We start from the raw sequence: 20,939 nt of genomic DNA, 5'->3' as shown, positions 1-20,939 counted from the left end.
TCAGTTTCTTTCTGTCTCCACTACTTTCATAGAAGGAATATCATCCCCTCAGTACAGACCTATGTAAGAGAATGAAAGAGAAATATGTTTTAAGAATTCTACATATATTCTATAATAAAAACATAAAAAGGACAGTTATTTACAAAAAATTATATCTGCAGTAAACGTTTTCATAGCTGCCATTAAAAAAAGAGAGATATCAATAAGGACCAGAATTTGATATCCTTACTCATGTTGAGCAATACCTCAACTCCATAAATAGTCACCCTGGGTTAATTCTGAAGCCAGGTACTAAATATGAATAATGATATCAAAATTTGGCCCTTTCATATTATCATTAAAATTGTTTTTCAAACCCATGACACAAGATTCTGACAGGATTAACAGAGAATATCCATCAAAGAGATCCAAACAATTTTCAGTACAATCACACATGTAAGGAGACTTGTTAACTATATTACCCACTTCTGACATTAAAAAAGATAAAAGCAGTCACCTTCCTTAAGAAATTAGTCTGTACAATACCACCAAAATTCTAGGACAATATTTGGCTTTGGCCTCATGCCTTGCAATGCACTTGAAGTCCAGTAACATCTTGTCATAACCAAGCACTGTATTGCTGTTTACACAGAAACTTTAATTTATTTAAATTAGTGGAAAATTCATAGTTTAAACCATGAATGGTTCAAAACTTCTAATTATACTTCAAATTCAGTACATTACCAGACTAGATTTTCGGAAAACCTGGTGATGAAATTCAAGGAAGTCTCAGACACACAGTGTCCATTCAAATATTGAAAAATGGCAAACTCACCTCCCTTATATTATTCAGGTATCTCACAAGAATATCAGTGATATAGGATAATTTATTTTGTGATATTAAAAAGACAAATAAATATTATTCATGTATGAATTACTCAATAACTGCCATGCATGTAAAGATCTTTTAATTATGAGAATATCAAAATCTTAAATAAAAAATTTACGACATGGAAAAATAGTCCACCAATTTAGAAAACTGACAAACGCTGGGGTTACTAACATGCACTTGAATATGCTTTTGTTGGGAGTGTAGATGGCTCTGAGCCAGGCCTGAAGACGATGAGAGTTTAGTTTTGCTAAGGGTGTCACAAATATACAGGGTGCCATACGACCCAGAAGTTGCAGGCAAGCCTCCGCAGTTTGCAGGCTCTGCTGTATTGTAGAAACAAGGCTGATAGAGCTACTAGGGTTACCATTCTGAACCACTCAGAGTGGACAAAGATGTTTACTCTCTTGAGATCCAGGTATATAAATACCCAGAGATCATAACATCACCTGGGTGTCTTTAAGAGAGTGAAGGGTCCCTTCTGTGATATCACTAAACTTGGGGCTCTCAAAGGGAAGATCCTCAACAGTGTTTTGCATCTCCTGAGACAGACCACAGGACTGCAACTTGATACATGACTACTGCTGTAGCTATGGAGAGTGCAGCTGTGTTGGCAGCATGTAGTGAAGCCTGGAGAGATGCCTTGATGATTGTCTGGCCTTCTGTTATGAGGGCTTAAAATCATCCTCTGATCCTGTGGCAGGTATTCAATAAAAGATGAGAATTTGGAATACTTTGTAAAGTTACATTTTGTCATCAGGGTTTGGCAACTGGCTACTCTGAACTATAGCAAGACAGAGGAGTAGCTGTTCCATCCCAGAAGGTCCAGTCTTTTTAGCTCTTTATTGCATTGTGTACAGTGGAACTGAAGTTGTCTGTTCCATTCACTGACTGCCTCAACCAGGGAGTTGGGTGCCGTATGGGAGAAGAAATATTCTGTGCCTTTGGGTGGGATGTAGTATTTCTTATCAGCCCATTTATATGTAGGTGATATAGTGGCTGGCACTTGCTACATAGAACATGCAGGGATCAGGAGAGCATCATTGATGGGCAAGGCAATATTGCCAAGGAGATGCGTGAAGAATATCTAACAAGTATTGGGGTGTGTCAAGGTTCCCTCCCCACTCTGAACTCTAGGGTACAGATGTGGGGACCTGCATGAAGGACCCCCTAAGCTTATTCTTACCAGCTTAGGTTAAAAACTTCTTCAAGGTACAAACTTTGCCTTGTCCTTGAACCCTATGCTGCCACCACCAAGTGTGTTAAACAAAGAACAGGGAAAGAGCCCACTTGGAGAAGTCTTCCCCCCAAAATATCCCTCCAAACCCTACACCCCCTTTCCTGGAGAAGGCTTGATAAAAATCCTCACCAATTTGCATAGGTGAACACAGACCCAAACCCTTGGATCCTAAGAACAATGAAAAAGCAATCAGGTTCTTAAAAGAAGAATTTTAATTAAAGAAAAAGTAAAAGAATCACCTCTGTAAAATCAGGATGGTAAATACCTTACAGGGTAATCAGATTGAAAACAAGAAAATCCCTCTAAGCAAAACCTTAAATTACAAAAAGACTCAAAAACAGGAATATACATTCCATTCAGCACAGCTATTTTACCAGCCATTAAACAAAAGAATCTAAGACATTTCTACCTAGATTACTTACTAACTTTTTACAGGAGTTCTGAGCTGCATTCCTGTCTGTTCCCGGCAAAAGCATCACACAGACAGAGAGACTCTTTGTCCCCACCCCCCAGCTTTGAAAGTAACTTGTCTCCTCATTGGTCATTTTGGTCAGGTGCCAGCAAGGTTATCTTAGCTTCTTAACCCTTTACAGGTGAAAGGGGTTTGGCTCTGGCCAGGAGGGATTTAAAGGTGTTTACCCTTCCCTTTATATTTATGACACACACCCCAAATCACAGATAGGGTGAAATGCTGGCTGTGATTTCTTCCTGGAGCTCTAGGAGAAAACAGAGTTAATAAGACACATTCACCTCTAAATATACTACCAAATATATAAAGACTAACAATATTTTCCACATCTCTAGGACGATTTTAACCAGTTGATTCTGGGAAACTTTCATGGGAGAGTAAATCAGCCACTTTGTTAGAAGCTTCTGAGATGTGTTGGATGTTGAAATCAAAACCTTGAAGAGCTAAACTCCACCCAATAAGTTGTTTGTTATTTCCCGTGGCGGTATAAAGCCACTGTAGCGCAGCGTGGTCGGTTTGCAGGTGGAAACGCCATCCCCAAACGTATGGGCGTAGCTTTTCCAGAGCGTAGACAATGGCATAACATTCATTTTTACTGACTGACCAGTTACTTTCCCTTTCAGACAGCTTCTTGCTGAGAAACACTACAGGATGGAATTCTTGATCTGGTCCTTCCTGCATTAAAACTGCTCCCACACCACACTCGGACGCATCTGTGGTTACTAGGAACCGTTTGTCAAAGTCTGGGGCCCTTAGCACAGGGTCAGACATGAGTGTCACTTTAAGCTGGTTAAAGGCCTTCTGACACTCTTCGGTCCACTGAACGGCATTCGACTGTTTCTTTTTGGTTAGGTCTGTCAGTGGGGCGGCGATTTGGCTGTATTGCGGTACAAATCGCCAGTAATATCTGATCAAGGCGAAGAAGGATTGGACCTGTTTCTTTGACTTTGGGACAGGCCACTTTTGGATAGCATTCACTTTGATAGCTCCCTGACCCACCTGGTGTCCAAGATAAGTCACTCTGTTTAGGCCTGTTTTACACTTCTTAACACTTAGTCCTGCCTCCCTTATGTGCTTGAAGACTTTTGTAGATGTTTCAGGCCTTCTGCCCAGGAAGCCGAAAATATGGCCACATCATCAAGGTAGGTGACTGCATATTCTCCTAATCCCGCTAGGAGACAATCTACAAGTCTTTGGAAGGTGGCGGATGCATTCCGCAGCCCGAAAGGGAGTACATTAAATTCATATAGCCCAACATGTGTGGTGAAGGCTTACCTTTCCTTGGCGGATTCATCTAGCGGTACCTGCCAGTACCCCTTGGTTAAGACCACGGTAGAGATGAACTGGGCCCGTCCCAGTTTCCCTAATAGTTCATCTGTGCGTGGCATTGGATAGTTGTCTGGGCGAGTTACAGCATTTAGCTTACGGTAGTCCATGCAAAAATGTATCTCCCCATCTGGTTTGGGAACTAGAACCACTGGAGATGCCCATGCACTGCCAGAGGGGCAGATTACACCCATCTGTAGCGTATCCTGGATCTCCAGTTTTATAGCAGTTTTAGATTGAGGAGACACTCAGTAAGGTTGGGCTTTAATTGGATGAGCATTACCTGTGTCAATGGAGTGGTATGCCTGTTCAGTCAGTCCTGGGGTGGCTGAGAACATCGGCGCGTAGCTAGTGCACTGCTCCTTGATCTGCTGTCGCTGTATATGCCCAAGGGTCATGGAGAGGTTCACCTCTTCCACACCACCATCACTTTTCCCTTCGTAGTAGACATCTTCAGGCCACTCAGCATCATCTCCTCCCTGGGCTGTAAACTGATAAACCTTTAATTCTCTGGAATAAAAGTGCTTTAGAGAATTAATATGGGTTTTGGTTGGAGGTGGGGAAGGCTATGAGATAATTAACAGCTCCCAGGCGCTCTTGGACCGTGAATAGCCCTTCCCATGACGCTTCCATTTTATGGGCCTGGAGCATCTTTAAGACCATGACCTGGTCCCCTGCTTTGAAGGAACGCTCTCTGGCATGTTTATCATAACAGGCTTTTTGCTCTTTTTGAGCATTCCGTAGGTTTTCTTTAGCAAGGGCTAAAGAGGTTCGGAGGATGTTTTGTAGGTTGGTTACAAAATCCAGAATGTTAGTTCCTGGAGAAGGTGTAAACCCCTCCCATTGTTGCTTCACCGACTGTAATGGCCCCTTAACCTCGCGGCCATATACAAGTTCAAATGGTGAAAACCCTAAACTGGGATGTGGTACAACTCTGTAGGCAAAGAGCAACTACTGCAACACTAGGTGCCAATCATTGGAGTGCTCATTTATGAATTTTCATATCATGGCCCCCAAAGTTCCATTAAACTTCTCCATCAGGCCAGTTGTTTGATGGTGGTAAGGAGTAGCACCAAGTGATTCACCCCATGAGCTTCCCAAAGGCTTTCCATAGTTCCTGCCAGGAAATTAGTTCCTGCATCTGTAAGGATGTCGGAGGGCCAACCTACCCTGGCAAAAATGTCTGTTAATGCCTGGCACACGCTTTTAGCCCTGGTGTTGCTTAGAGCTACTGCTTCTGGCCATCGGATGGCAAAATCCATGGAAGTCAGTATGTACTGCTTGCTTTCCTCTGGGTGCCTTTTTCGGAAAAGGACCCAGAATATCCACAGCTACTTGCTGAAATGGAACTTCAATGATGGGGAGTGGCTGGAGAGGGGCTTTGACTTGCTCTTGGGGTTTTCCCACTCTTTGGCACACCTCACAAGACTGGACATAGGTAGAAACATCCTTGCCCATTCCCTCCCAGTGGAATGACCTCCCCAAACAGTCTTTGGTCCTGTTCACCCCAGCATGGCCACTAGGATGATCATGGGCTAAGCTCAAGAGCTTTACCCGGTACTTAGTTGGAAGTTCCAACTGTCTCTGAGGATGCCAGTCTTCCTGGTATCCACCAGAAAGAGTTTCCTTGTATAAAAGTCCTTTTTCTACAACAAACCTGGATCAATTAGAAGAGCTGAGAGGCGGTGGGTTGCTCCATGCCACCGTCCAAGCTCTTTGGAGGCTTTCATCTGCTTCCTGTTCGGTCTGGAACTGTTCCCTTGATGCTGGAGACATCAGTTCCTCATTGGATTGTGGACCTACGCTTGGTCCCCCTGGAAGCGTTGCAGGTGATAGGGCTGTTTCCATTGACTGTGAACCGCTCTCCACTGGTGCACTATGTTCGGGTTCAGGCTCCGGCTGAGCCTCTTGTGTAGGGTTATCTGCTGCTGCTGGTGCAGGTTCGGTGGGGCCCTCTAATGTTGGGGTTGCAAGTACTGGATTCGATACTGGCAATGGTTCTGGTGCTGGTTGTTCCGCCGGTTCCGGTTCTGAGACTGGCTCTGTCTGGGTCTCTGTGACTGGATCCACTACTGCTGTTAAAGACGTTGGCATGGAGTCCGGTTCCATTACCTCTGACCGGGTCCTGGTAGAAGTTTCCGGAACAGAGCTAGGCATGACGGCTTGCTTAGCCTGGCTGCAGGTGACCATTCCCACCCTCTTGGCTAACTTCACATGATTGGCCAAGTCTTCCCCCAACAGCATGGGGATGGGATAATCATCATAGACTTCAAAAGTCCACGTTCCTGATCAGCCCTTGTACTGGACAGGCAACTTGGCTGTAGGCAAATTGAAAGAGTTGGACTTGAAGGGTTGAATTGTTACTTGGATCTCTGGGTCGATTAAATTGGGGTCCACTAAGGAAGCATGGATAGCCGACACTTGCGCTTTGGTGTCTCTCCACATGGTGACCCTCTTCCCGCCCACACTCACAGTTTCCCTCTGCTCCGAGAATATCTGGGAGGTATCTGGGCCTGAGGACCTCTGGTGTGATTCCGGTGCAATGAACTGTAATCTGTTGGGGTTCTTGGAGCAGTTGGCCTTTACATGCCCCGGCTCGTTACATTTAAAACATCATCCAGCTGACCGGTCACTGCGGCAAGGTGGGTTGCTGGAGAACCACGTGGTGGGATGATAAGGTGTCTGGAGTGTTCCTTGGGGTGTAGTTGGGGCCTTAGGCTGCCCCCAGTAGTAGAGTGTGGTCTGAGGTTGTCCCTTCTAGTAACCGTTCCAACTGCAACCAGTTTTTTTTCTTTTCTGCCACCTCCACCCATTTGGCTCCAATCTCCCCCGCCTCGATTACAGTTTTGGGCTTCCCATCTAGGATGGTATCTTTCTATTTCCTCAGGAACACCCTCTAAGAACTGCTCCATTTGCATTAGGAAGGGCAAATCTTCTGGAGATTTAACACTTGCTCCTGATATCCAGGCATCGCAATTTTTCACAATGTGGCAGGCGTGTCAGGTAAATGACACGTCTGCTTTCCACCTTAGGGCTCTGAACAGCTGATGGGAATGCTCAGGTGTTAGCCCCATTCTGACTCTTGCCTTGGTTTTAAACAGTTCATACTTGTTCATGTGTTCCTTAGGCATTTCAGCTGCCACCTCTCTAAGGGTTCACTGAGCTGCGGCCTCAGCTCTACCATGTATTGGTCTGTAGAGATGCTGTACCCAAGACAGGCCCTTTCAAAGTTTTCTAAGGCGGCCTCAGTATCATCGCCTGCCTTGTAGGTGGGGAACTTCCTGGGATGTGAAGCAGTACCTGGAGAAGGATTGCTATTCTGCTGAGTCTTTGCCTTCTCCATCTCCAGTGCATCCTTCCACTCTTTTTCCTTTTCCTCCATTTCTTTTTCCTTTGTCTCCATTTCTCTCCTATGGGCAGCCTCTTTGGCTTTTTCTGCCTTGGGTTCTGTCATCTTAGCCTCTCTGTTTTTAACTAACTTTACACCCGAGAGTTAATAAAAAACAAAAACTGGCTTGTAAAATTTTTTTTGTGCTGTAATGTGATACTTATGTTCTCTGATAGCTATTCTCAGCCTACAGAAAAATCCTGTGTCTCCAGGCAAATAGACAGAAAAACCCTCTAGGTGGCTCTTAGCTTAAAAAAAAAAAAATTCAGGTCTGTGAAAACTTGTGAATTTCCCTGCAGGAGGTTAACTACCCTGCCTTGAGGTAGAGAAAACTCCAGCTCAAAAAAGACAAATCCCTTTGTTATGCTTGCTGCTTTGGCCCCCAGGCAGAGACAAAAAAAAATCTAACTGCTTTCAGCTTAAAACCTGTTTCCAAGCAGCCCAAAGGAAAAAAAAGTCCTTTTAAAATCCTACTGTGCTTCTGCTTCAAAATGATCTAAAAAAAAATCTCAAAATTATCCCACCGCTCTGCCACGTCAAGGTTCCTTCCCCACTCTGAACTCTAGGGTACAGATGTGAGGACCTGCATGAAAGACCCCGAAGCTTATTCTTACCAGCTTAGGTTAAACACTTCCTCAAGGTACAAACTTTGCCTTGTCCTTGAACCCTATGCTGCCACCACCAAGTGTGTTAAACAAAGAACAGGGAAAGAGCCCACTTGGAGACATCTTCCCCCCAAACCCTACACCCCCTTTCCTGCAGACAAAACACTACTGAAAATGGTAGCAGAGTGTAGGTAGGCTTTGGGAGGACAGGCCATGCCAGGTAATGTTTTTCGGTACCTTTCAGAAGTGGTGATTCTGACTCCTCCAGGATCCGAAGGTCCTCAGGGGTTAGAAGACTGGATAGTACCAGGGACTCCAGGTGGGAAACATCAGGAGTCAGAATATCTGGTGGTACCAGAGATGGTACGGTACGATCGGTGTGTCCTTCAAATCTAGATACTGAAGGAACTACTGATGTCTATTTTGACTTGGCTCTGGAATCCTTGTGAGTGAGAGGCACAAACTCTGGTCCCAATGCAGGTATTATTTTAGGTACTTTAGAAGACAGTTTCTTGGTAGACAGCATGGTCTTCTTAGCTGGTGCCCTGTTCGCAGTACCAGAGAGGATGGGTGTGTCAGTGGTACCCGTGATAGGACACAAAGTCTCCAGAGCCACAAATCAAGACAGGTTTCAGAGTAGCAGTGACTTTCCTTTCCTGCTCTCCAGATCTGGAGAAGGTGGTCTTTTTTTTCATAGTTTACATGGTTATGAAGGCCCTAAGGGTCTTTGCTTACCATCACAGTATAGACAGTAACTGGAGCTCTCTGTGGATCCAATGTACAGCAGGATGCCTGGCATCCCACAGGTCTCAGAAAGTGCTCCCTTAAAAAGAGTTTGAGCCTGTCCTCCCTCAGTTTCTTAGATCTACTCTTAAAGCCTGATCAGATCTTACATTTCGGAGGGGCTGGTTAAGAGAGCCCTTAAGGCAGCAGAGGCAGCTTGAATGTCCATTGCTATGGGGGAAAGACCTATGGAAAGTCTAGCAGGGTTTGAAGCCCAGGGTTTTGGGTACACTCAAGACTGTGGATTAAGGCCTCAGAAAAAATGGCCCAAATTGGGCAAAAAACAGAAGAAGGGATGGGGAAACCCCTCCACTTTTGAAAAAGCACAAACTGTGCTAAAAGAAAAGAAAGAAAATTTAAGGAAGTGCTGTAGTGAGCTGAGGCTAATGGATACTGCACTACTCCATCATAAGCTGCAAGTGTCTGAGAAGAAACTGGAGTAGCAGTGGGTCTGCTCCTCCCTGTATACTCTCATACTGGATCACAAGGGCATCTAGCACTCAGCCAAGGACCCTGCTGACAAAAATCTCTGATCACGAGTGCACGAACGTGCGCACATTCTGACATGGAGCACCTATACTTGAAGAAAAAGATGATGATACACATATATAATGTCTGCTGGAACAGGCCATTTAATATTAAAATATTGATTTTAGATGTATTTTTCCTTTCCTCCTTTCTTGTAACATTAAGGTGCAACATATTACCAAACTCACTTCATAGTCAAAAAGTAAGAGAAATTTGAAGCAACTGTTTTGGGGAACAGGAATCACCATTTCTATTAAAATGATTGTAATGTTACTTAAAAAAAATTAACCTGTACAGTTTAATTGGCTGCTTTCTTCCAGGCTTTAACTTTATTAAGAATTCAACAACTTTTGATTATTTTTTCAGTATTTTTTTTAATATTGTATACATCATTAGGTTTTTTTAAAAAATTCTGAATTGCATTTTTCGGTTTTCATGCAAAAGTTTTCCCAGGTGGATTCCAAAAGATCTAAATAATACTACTACTGCTTATGGGAGAAATTGAGATTTCTACATTGATACTAATTAATTAGAGTAAAATTAGAGATAGATCTTCTGGTCTATCCAAAAGTGTATCCATCAAGTCAGGGGTATGTGCGCAAGTGGTTAAAGCTCATTTTTGCAGTTCCCTAAACTGGTGATTCTCTTGGCAAACCAGTTCCCTTGTGCTGTATTTGCAAAAGCAGTATGAAAACTAAACAGATTTGGAGTAGCATAGGAGCATCCCAGTCATGCTTCTTTTCTTTTATGCCAGCAGTAGCGAAAGTGTGTGTGGCATAAGAGTCCATTGTCAACTCAATACAAGCACAGGATCACCCTTACACTTCCCCAAGTGTTCTTCCCCAATTTTACGGTAGATGATGCCAATAGTGCAGTGCATAAGGGCCTTACCACACTGGAGGCTCTGACCCTTTAAGTAAGTTCATGTGACAGCTGCTCTCAAAATGCTTCTATTTGTAGTCATAACACTATAATAATGTCTATTAAATGTGATATTAAAACTATATAAGCAATGTTAAGAGCAAGATACATTTTTACAACTTTTCTGAAGTCATTTACTTACAGAAGAAATTCATTGTAATTTCAAACCAATCAGGAATAATAGAAAAAAGGGAACATTTGTTAATTTTGTTTCTGTATCCCAATGATTGACAACTAAAAGCAACAATGAATTTTTTGGGGATGATTGGGATTGGTAGCGTTAATACAGAACATGCAAAATTCATGTTTATGCATCCTCAGTGTACCATTACAGAACTGATGAAGTCTGACTGGCAATCATTACTAATACAGGGCCAAAACTTAAAAGGGAGAAAAAACAAAAACATGAGTATATCTAGGGTAAGATACAAGACATCTTTTAGCCTTCTAGAAATTGTGACCAATTTAAGAATCTCCCCTGTCAAGTACAGGTGATCGCCACAGACACTTGTCAACAAGATGAGAAGTATATTTAGTCAAAAGCCAAAAATCTAATCAAATATATTTCAAGTTCAGTCCAAGCCTGATATGCAATACTTATTCTAAAATTGATACTGTATGTTGTTTTCAGGCACTATATTTCTGCAAACTGACAGATCTAATAATGTAGGGTTTCAAACTATAGTCTGTGAAACACTTGGTACTCTACGAGAAGTAGCTGGTCACATGGTGCAGGCTCTCTTTGTTTGGAGCTACTAAACTGCATTAAAAGACTGCTGAAATATTACTTTCCTCATATAAGCAATTACCACAGGAATACTGTGCAATTTTAAGTGGGAAATGGAAGGACTGTCCAATGGTTAGGGCACTGACTAACTGTGGCACCCAGTGTTGCCTAGTGTTTGGATGTTCTCTCTCTCTTTATTCCTTAACATAGCAGGCAGCAGAGCCAGAGATAAAAGACTTTGGTCTCCTGTTATCACTGTCCACACCCATTGCCTCGGCACTTCAGTTTTCAATTCTTCCAAAACAGTCCTCTCTCACCCACATATTTTTAAACTTCTTATATAGTTTTAAAAACCACTACATTTAGCAGTAGGTAGGTAGAGGTTACTTATCAGTAACTAGAAAAGGAGTACTTGTGGCACCTTAGAGACTAACAAATTTATTTGAGCATAAGCTTTCGTGAGCTACAGCTCACTTCATTGGATGCATCCGATGAAGTGAGCTGTAGCTCACGAAAGCTTATGCTCAAATAAATTTGTTAGTCTCTAAGGTGCCACAAGTGCTCCTTTTCTTTTTGCGAATACAGACTAACACGGCTGCTACTCTGAAACTTACCAGTAACTGTTGTTCAAGTCACCTCTCTGCATTCTCATTTGTAGTGAGTTAACCCAGCAGCAAAAGCCACATCTCTGTCATATCTGAGCATCCTTGAGCATCATATGTCAGATGCCCTAGTCTGTATAGGAGCATGCACCCCAATCACCACTTCAGTTCCTTCTCCACTGCCACAGATGGACCCTCTGTCATATCTGTCAGCTACTCATTCTCTCAGACATTTTTTGCACATAGTTAAAAATCGTGTAGTGTTCTATTTAGTATAGTGCAGGTAAAGTTGGAAGGACCTCTCCATTTCCTTAGACCCCTAGAGGCTCAGCTTCAGCACCACATCTATGCCGAGTACTACCCCAAAAAGTTTTAATAATATGCACGAGACATCTTTCTTTTCAGGAACAGCAGTGTGCACAAAATGGCTGCACTCTGTGTAACTCCCCTGTGTAAATACTCTGGGTGTGAATAAAAAGGTTCCTGATTTGCATTAATGCAGGGGTGGTCAACCTGAACCTGAGAAAGAGCCAGAACTTACCAATGTACATTGCCAAAGAGCCACACTAATATGTAATGATTATGTATGTATGTATATATATATATAGTGACGGGTCAAGGCCAGATGGCTAAAGAAAAGCCGTGGGAGATAGATATATTAGCTCCAGGCTAGACAAATCCTTGGTACCAGGATAAGTTAAATAGCAGCTGCTCCAGGTCAATTAAGACACTTGGGGCCAATTAAGAACTTTCTAGAAGGCAGGGAGAATGCTAGGTTGATTGAGACACCTGAAGCCAATTAGGGACTGGCTGAAACTAGTTAAAAGCCTCCCAGTTAGTCAGGTGGGTGTAGATGTCAGGAGCTGTGGGAGGAAGTTGTGCTGTTGGAGAGACTGAGCAGTACACACCATATCAAGCACAAGGAAGGAGGCCCTGAGGTAAGGGTGAAGTGGAGCTTGAGGAAGTGGGGGCTGCTGTGGGGAAGCAGCCCAAGGAATTGTATGTGTCATGTTTCTAAAAGATCAGCTACCATAGCTGATACTATTAGGGTCCCTGGGCTGGAGCCCAGAGTAGAGGATGGGCCCGGGCTCCCCACTTTGCCCCCTTACCCCCGATTAATCACTGAGACTGGGAAACAACAGAGACTATACAAGGGAAGATAGCTTCTCCTCACTTCCCTCGCTGGCTTATGATGAAAATGGATCAGTAGACTGTGACCCTTGTCTCTAGAGAGAGAAAGGTTACGTGGAGGGTCACAGTGAGCCTCTGAGGCTTGCGAAATCCGCCAGGAAACGTGGGACCCACGGAGACCAGGACAGAGCTTTGTCACTATATATATATATATATATATATATATATATATATATATATATATATATATGCACGCACACATAATTATATAAGTTTTAATGTATATTTATTATACATTTATAATGTATAGTTAATGATAATAACAACCTAATTTTTCACTTAGTGGAACTTCTGGTAATCTTTGCTTTCAACAATTCCCTTGAAGTTTGGTTTGTATTCAGTTGTGCTCACACGCAGCAGTTCTCTTAGGTGGCTGTCTGTCAAAATGGATCAGTGCTTGGAGTTCACATGTTTGAGTGTTGAGAAAACAGACTCACAAAGATAGGTCAAGGCAAACATCAAGATTAATTTTAGGGCTGTACCTCTGATGTTGGGGTATTTATTCTTTGGTACAGATTTCCAGAAAGTAAGGGTCCCCTCTGTCTTCTGAACAGATTTCAATCCGTCTTCTTCCAAAAGTTCCATTATTTCCACCTGGGATGTTGCTTCATCACTGACTAAAGGGGGCTTCAGACGATCAGCTTCAGCACTAAAAGGGTCAATCAGAAATCTAATCTGAGGTCTTTTCTGCTGCAAATCTTGGAATCTTTCCTCAAAACTGTCCTTAAGATCTTTAATCAAGCTCGCATACCCAGTTGTGCTCCATTTTAGGGGTTCTGCGGCATCTTCTTCTGATCTGGTCTGAAGTTGTGATATTGAGGGAAAGTGTGTCAGCTCTCCCTCAAGCATTTGTCTGTGAAATAACTGAACAGTTTGTTCATGAACACAAATACGCCTTGCACTAGATCAGACAGCAACCAGAATTTTCCTTATAAGTCCATGTTTAGTTTATCCAAATGCAGCAGCATGTCTACAAGAAATGCCAAGTCTAGAACCCATCTAGGATCTGTGAGCTCAGGGTGTATCCATAAACAATTTTACTGGTTCCAGGAGCTTGAAAAAATGGGAAATAACTTTACCTCTCAAGAGCCATCAAACTGCACAGTAAAATGGCAAATCATCAGGGGAATCGTCTTCATCCAGTTCTTCAATTAGATTTTGAAATTGTCTGTGATTGAGTGCATTTGAGAGAATGAGAATGTGCAAGACAGGTTTCATGACGTGATCAAATTTGAGATTTTTAGATACCAGTTGCTCCTGATAAATAATAAAGTGAAATGTCCAAAATTCGGGAAAGCTCTCGTCAAACTTACAAAGCCCTACTAATCCATTCGCAGATCCCTACATAGATGAAGCCCATCCGTTGCAATGGCAGTGAGCCTGTGTAAAGGCAAGTGGCTTTTTGCAACTACCAACATCAACGCCTCCTTTAGATCTTGTCCACGAGTTCTGTCCTTTAGTGACACGATATTGAGGAGTACTTCCCTTATAACACAGTTGTCAGACAAACTGCGGACAAATACTGATGGTAAGGTTTATCCTGTGCATGGCATGACTCATCCAAAGTGATGCTCAAATACTCACACTACTGAAGTTGTGAGTGCAGTTGTGATTCAATGTCACCATTCAGGTCGGAGATCCTGCATTCTCTTGTGTGGTGTGAAAGCCGCAGGCCAGAAATTTCCTTCTGTAGATTCTTGTTTTCTGGTGACAGGACTGAAATCACATCAGTGAGTCACGTTTTTATAGGCTCCCCTTCAGAGTAGGGCTTTTTCACATCGGCTATGTGCCAGGCCACATAATAGGAGGCTAACGTTACAGTCTGCGATCAGTTGGTAAATCTGGTGAAGAACTGGGCTTCTACATCTGTTTGTTTTTTTCAAAGTTTTCAGTTTTAAAGTGCGGAGAACCTTGTGGGAATTCTTGATCTATATGAAACGACGCTGCAAGTTTGAAGATTTGAACTGAGAGATACATGTCTAGCAAAGAAGACACATGGCCTTACCATTTACGTTCAATGAAAAAGTACTTTATTCTCCCACTCCTGTTGGAAGCCTTGATTTTCATCTCTGTGTATTTTCTTTTCTGTTTGCATTTGCCTCCCATTGTTAGATGGTGTAAAAAAAATTTTGATTAAAAATTTCTACACCAGCTAGTCACTGTGTGCTTTATTCAAGGAGACACTGTGCTGGCCAGGGCCTGCTGGACCCCTGACTCTGTCCCAGGCCCCAACCCCAACTCAAACCCTTTCCCCAAGTCACCACCTGCACCTCCACCCCGCCTCCTCCCCCGAGTGAGCTGTGTCCTTGCTCCTCCCCCCGCCCTTGAGCCTCCTGCACATCGCAAAACAGCTGATCATGGCAGGCAGGAAACACAGGGAGGGAGGCGGAGGTCCTGTGGGAGGGAGGGGTGAATTTGTGCACCGCATCCTCTCTCCTCCCTCCCAGAGTCTCCTGGACGCCATGAAACAGCTGATTGCAGTGAGCAGATAGCACGGGAGAAAGAGTGGGCGCTGATAGGGCTGCCAGTGGGTGCTGAGCACCCACCATTTTTTCCCCAAAGTTGGCTCCTAGCAGGAGCCGCATATTATCTTCTGAAGAGCCGCATGCGGCTCCGGAGCCACAGGTTGGCCACCCCGATCTACATTGTAAATTGCACTTTCTCGACAGAGATTGCACCACACTACTTGTGTGAGGTGAATTGAAAAATACTATTTTTTTTCATTTTTACAGTGCAAATATTTGTAATCAAAAATAAAATATACTGATTTCAATTACAACACAGAATAAAATATATATGGAAATGTAAAAAACATCCAAAATATTTAATAAATTTCAATTGGCATTCTATTGTTTGATTAATTTTTTTAGTTAATCACGTGAGTTAACTGCGATTAATTGACAGCCCTACTAGGAACCTTTTAGTTGGCACCCACAGCATCCACATAGGGGAGTTACCGCACAGCACTTGCGTGCACACTTCCATAGTCCAAACTGTGGGGCAGTGTGGACACACAGGCTGTATTTCAAGTTAGTGTTTTTTAAATTTTTGATTAGTCCCAAACTGGATTTGGGATAGGAATGCCCCTGATTTGCAGAGTTCTGAGGACAGTGGGAAGAGATACTGGACTCCCGGGATGCATCTCCCAAAGGCTGTTAGCAGATGCAAAGTTGACCAAGTCTACAGCTTTTAAAGAAAACGAACATAAATAACCAACTTGCAGCCTTTCTATTTTGTACACTATGAGCCAAGGATACTCTGACAAAAGTATTTCTCCAGAGATGACCAACAACATGTAAATAAAACAAATCAGTACAGAACTGGTGGGAATGAACAGGTTGGACATTTCCTTCCAGAAGACTTTTTAGACAGAAGGCTAAAATCAAAGAAAAGAAGAAACATGAAACTGTTTTATGCTGTTTCTCTGAAGAAGAGACAACTGAACTTCACACACAAGGTGTGTGTCCAGCAATAAAAAGCAAAATCGTTAGACTCCAAGTGACAACCAGCTATGTTCAGGATTAAGACAACAACTCAAACAAACATTCTCAGTAGCTTCCTGGAATAAAAAGATATTTTTGGTTAATCTAATTTTTCTTCTATGTCTCATGTCCACAAGTTCTACAGTGTTGTACCGGGAGAGAAGGACAATTGTCATTTCAAATCTGAATTAGGCCTTATCCACTGAAGGAATGACAAAATAGAGAATTTGTATGGCCATCAGAGAATAATTCTACATTACTAGCCCTTTAACACTAAAACTAAACTAGTTTTAATTATGATACATTATAGCTCAAAGATACCTCATCATGGAATAGGGTTTATAAATTCTAATTCTATAGTATGAGACAATATAGTCATGTAATGTTTAAGGAAAGTTTGGTAAATGAGTTCCAATAGTTCATGGATTAGGGACCCAATTTTATGGGGTTCCAGAGCCTTCTGTATAGATTATATAGGTTAATCTTTATATCTATCAAATGGGTCTCAGTGCTCATCAAGAAGACAACATCAGAGATGTTTAGTTTTGCAGTTCTCAAACTGTGGATTTGTGTCTCCAGAGATAACGTGTGTTAACAGCAAAAAGGTTTTAAAATAAATAATATATAAAGGTGAGAAATAACAGACCTCGACCCTATTGTCCCTCTGCACATTTGTGTACACAGAGTCAATCCCTTACCTCTCTCTAAAAGTGCAAAGTTTCAAAAAGTTTAATGAATAGAAGATTGTTGGGGGCGGAATAGATCTGGACAAGGAGAAGAAGTCTGGAGATAAATGTGAGACAGGAGGGACAGGGAGTAGAAACAAAAGTGGAACTGTTTGAGCAGCATATTCCAGAAGCCTTGAGGTCTTTCTGAGCGTAGCCTTCATTGATTTGAGATCTACCATACTATTCTCTCACTAGAAGAGAAAACCTCTAATGGCCGCAGGACATAAGAGAGATCCAGTTTGGGAATATTTTAATGAAGTTCCTCTACCTGTGGGTAAGACGGGCATGCATGCAAATAGTGCAACAAAGACATGCAAGGTCTGGTTGCCCACATGAAACAACATCATGAGAAGTGTTCCTTCTCAGGAGGAAGCTGCGTTGAAGATGATGAAAAGAACATGTCTGAACATGCAGGATCTTCAGGTTGGTAAACTTTTTTATTTCATAATTCTTTCTTAAGGACTTCCTGTCTTCCTTCTGGACTATTCTTGAATTCTCATGTTTGAGCCAAAAATATAGTTGTTACTCTATGGTACTATCATTTTAGATGCAGTCGTGATGAAAAATAAATAGCTGAAATAGGCAGATCTTCCTTTTACTGTTTCACCTTTAAAATAGTACTGAGTGTCAGTGAATGCAATGAGTAATACTAAATGAGCAATATGGTAACAATAATTAAATAATTGCATTGACATATTTTGTTTAGGAGAATCCATCCTCAACATACAGGATTCTGAATACCATCCATCTTCAGGATCTCCATCATTTTCTATAATTTCAGTTACCAGCCAACAATAGTGTTTCAGTCACATCATGTATGTCACATAGCCACAGTATATCACCTATAGCAAAAAGGAAAAAAAATCTCCATCATCCAGAAACAACCATAGATAAGTTTGTGATAAGAACCAGCAGATTACAAAAAGAGGTAACTGATGAAAAAATTCAAATGTCTAGTATGCAGCTTGGTCACAGACAATGTTGCAAATGTATCTAAGATGAGAAGAAATTATTTAGAAGAGAGTGAAGAGTCTCAAGCTAACATATGGCTGCAGTACTCATTTGATGCACCTTCTAGCCAAAGACTTCAGTGTTCCAGAAATAAAGGCTAATGTTGTTGAAATTGCAAAATACTTCCGTAACAACCACTTTGCAGCAGCTGCTCTGAAAAAAGTGGGAAAAAACAAGCTAACTCTCCCACAAGACGTACGATGGAACTCGGTAGTGGACTTTTTTGAGCACTATATCAAGAACTGGCCTAATCTGAGGACAGTTTGTGAACAAAATTGTGGAAAAAATAGGTAGCACTGTCACAGCCAAAGTTCTCAACATTGGACTTAAGAAAAATGTTGAACTTGAAAAATGAGTATCTTGAAGCCCATTTCTGCAGCCTTGAACAAAATGCAAGGAAATAGCTGTTTTATTGCTGACGCTGTTGAAATTTCAAAGGAACTGAGTGAGATCTTAAAAAGAGAAATATGCAATGACAGTTAAATTACAAGCATTAAAAAAACAAATGGGACAAGTACTATCTCTAGCTCATTTTCTTGCAAATATTCTTAATACTTGGTACCAGGGTTAAACCTTAACTGCTGAAGAAGAGGAATTGGCTATGACATGGACATCCAGCAATCACCCCTCCATAATGCCAACTATAATAAACTTTAGAGTTAAAGGTGAACCATTCAAGAAATATATGTTTGCTGATGATGTTTAAAGAAAGCACACCAGTGAACTGATGTAAGTCACTTAAGGTCTTGGATTCAGAGACTGTTGAAGCGATAATCTCACTTTTAAGAGCAGTCGCTTCTTCTCCCGGTGTAGAAAGAATATTTTCTTCCTTTGGACTAATTCATTCCAAATTGTTTGGGACCTGAAAAAGCAGGAAAGCTTGTTTTTCTTTTCCAGATTATGAACAAACAGGAAAATGAAGGTGAAGACTACTGAGTTAGCTGCAGAAGTCAATATTTTAAGTTTCTCATGTTGACCTGGATGACATAGTCGATTTTTTTTAAATATTTCATTTAAATATTTTAGTTAAAAACAATTTAAACAAAAACAAACCTGATTTTAAAAAACTTGAATGTCTAACTAAATTCAAAAATTCATATGTTTGTTTTGTTAAAATATTATATGTTTGCTGTTGAAGAAAAAAATCCAGAATACATAACATTATTGTTTTAGTTAAATAAAACAATTTAAATGTCTGTCTGGTGATATTCTCCTCCTAATACAGCATGGCAAAAAAATCCTCCAAATATTAATGATTAACCTGTTGAATTGGAGATAGTTCACCTCCCAATGACTTCATAAAAACTGCTTCAATTACCTTTAGTAAATGAAATAACCAGTCATTCATTTTCTGATATAGCTGTAAAACTAATCTGAAAAGTTTTCAAAATAAATAACTTTAAAAATGTATAGTGTGTACCTTCTAAAAATGAAATCATGATTTAAATCAATTTGATTTAAATCAAATCCACCCCGATTCTCAGCTTCATATAGAGCTCTGTCCTTTTGGTCTAGCCAAGTTGCCTGTGGCACAAGACCCAGGACGAGGTAGGCGGTTGTAAAGCCACCTTTCTATTGCCACTGTCCTCAGTTCTAAAAAAACAGATAAGTCAATCCCTCCTGAAGGCAGCTATAGTTCTTCCTAACATGTAACTATTTCTTCTTCCTGGTAATTCTCCTGTAGCCTATGGTCTAAATCATCTCCTGTGGGCAAAATGACTACCATATGATGATGAAACTCCTATTGGAACCCACTTTGTACTCAATTCAAAAGAGAAGATAAAATGGGAAAAAGTATAAAACAGAAGTAGGAAAAAGATAAAAAATAAGAGATGCATTGTTACAACCTGCATTCAGCTGAAGGAACTAAAGCAGAAAAATTGCTATGGAAGTGTGAAGTTGAAGATTTCCTTAGCGCTCTGCTTCTTGTTTATCACGAACAACAGTGACACCACCCTACAGTTCTAGACTGGTGAACTGAGCATACCCAGGAAAGAAGATGTACTTAGCCCACAGGCAGCAAGTATATAGGCTACGTATACACAGAACAAATTTAAAGTAACCTCCTCTGGTTTCAATTCTTAAGAACTAAAATAAAAAATAATTATTAAACTTACCTAAATGTAGCAGTGTAAACTGGGCTGCCAATTCCTTTGCATCTTCTAATGTTGTGCAGAGTTTGTCTGGCATAAAATAACTCTGGGATCCATTTGCAATAGTAGGAATAACTATTTTATATACCAAGAGTACTTTTCCATCCTGACTTGTTGTTGAATATAAATAGTATTCTGGTGGTGCCCAGTTATTTTTGTTGCAGTAATAATCCAAGTGCATTACTGCAGAACTGAAATGATTGGATTTTAAAGAATACATGCTAATTGGAGTAAGCTTTGTCCCTGGAAAAAACGGATAAGTACACCTTTCAATTTCAGGGGGGCTTGGACTATGCTGACCATTAAGACGAATTGAAAGATTTGCTGGTTTTCCTAATGATTTTTGATGACCATCTTCCTTGTTAGCAAAAACTAGAAGATTTTCAGAATTGGGACTAATTTGACCATTAAGATGCTGTCTCCAAGTGCTTTCTTTGTTTACAGGTTTTGCCAGTGTTACCTCAATACTAGCACCATCAATGCATTTTCCATTCATAATTGACATAGCTGCAACTGCATCCTCTCGGTTGAAAAAATGAACAAAAGCATAGTCTCTCAGTTTCTTTACACGTTCAACTGCTCCTGGCTTGAATTTGTTAAATTCAGCCTTAATTGCATCCTCTGTAGTAGAGATCATTAAGTTTCTTACGTACAATACTTTAACCCTCTGCATTGTTTCTTCATCAACTTCTTTCTCTGGGTCTGCCCAGTCTACTTGAATAGTATGTCCCCACAGCTGGAACGTTCCTAGAACAAAGAAGTATTAGATTTAAGTAAAATACATAATACTGAAAAAAGCAATAATAATATTAATAATAATATTAATAATGAAAAATAATATTAATTAACAATTCCAGGAACCAAAACACTGAAATAAGTCTATGCTATTTATAATACTAAATTTGAAACAAACCACT

The 20,939-nt window shown here is 41.2% G+C and overlaps 1 protein-coding gene across 5 annotated transcripts in view; it reads right to left on the bottom strand.

Moving 5' to 3' along the window:
• Window positions 1-20,939, bottom strand: part of RBM46 (RNA binding motif protein 46) — a 46,132-nt gene that overhangs the window by 5,803 nt on the left and 19,390 nt on the right. For all 5 annotated transcript variants that reach the window (XM_043513192.1, XM_038398436.1, XM_043513191.1 and 2 more), the window contains one exon: window positions 19,987-20,769. In XM_043513192.1, the coding sequence (XP_043369127.1) occupies window positions 19,987-20,769 (783 nt within the window). The remainder of the gene's footprint in view (window positions 1-19,986; window positions 20,770-20,939) is intronic.

The sequence above is a fragment of the Dermochelys coriacea genome, chromosome 4 (genome assembly GCF_009764565.3).
Source record: "Dermochelys coriacea isolate rDerCor1 chromosome 4, rDerCor1.pri.v4, whole genome shotgun sequence".
NCBI classification, from domain to species: Eukaryota; Metazoa; Chordata; order Testudines; family Dermochelyidae; genus Dermochelys; species Dermochelys coriacea.
The sequence above is the reverse complement of the archived record's forward strand: the minus strand, read 5'-3'. Positions and strand labels throughout refer to the sequence as shown.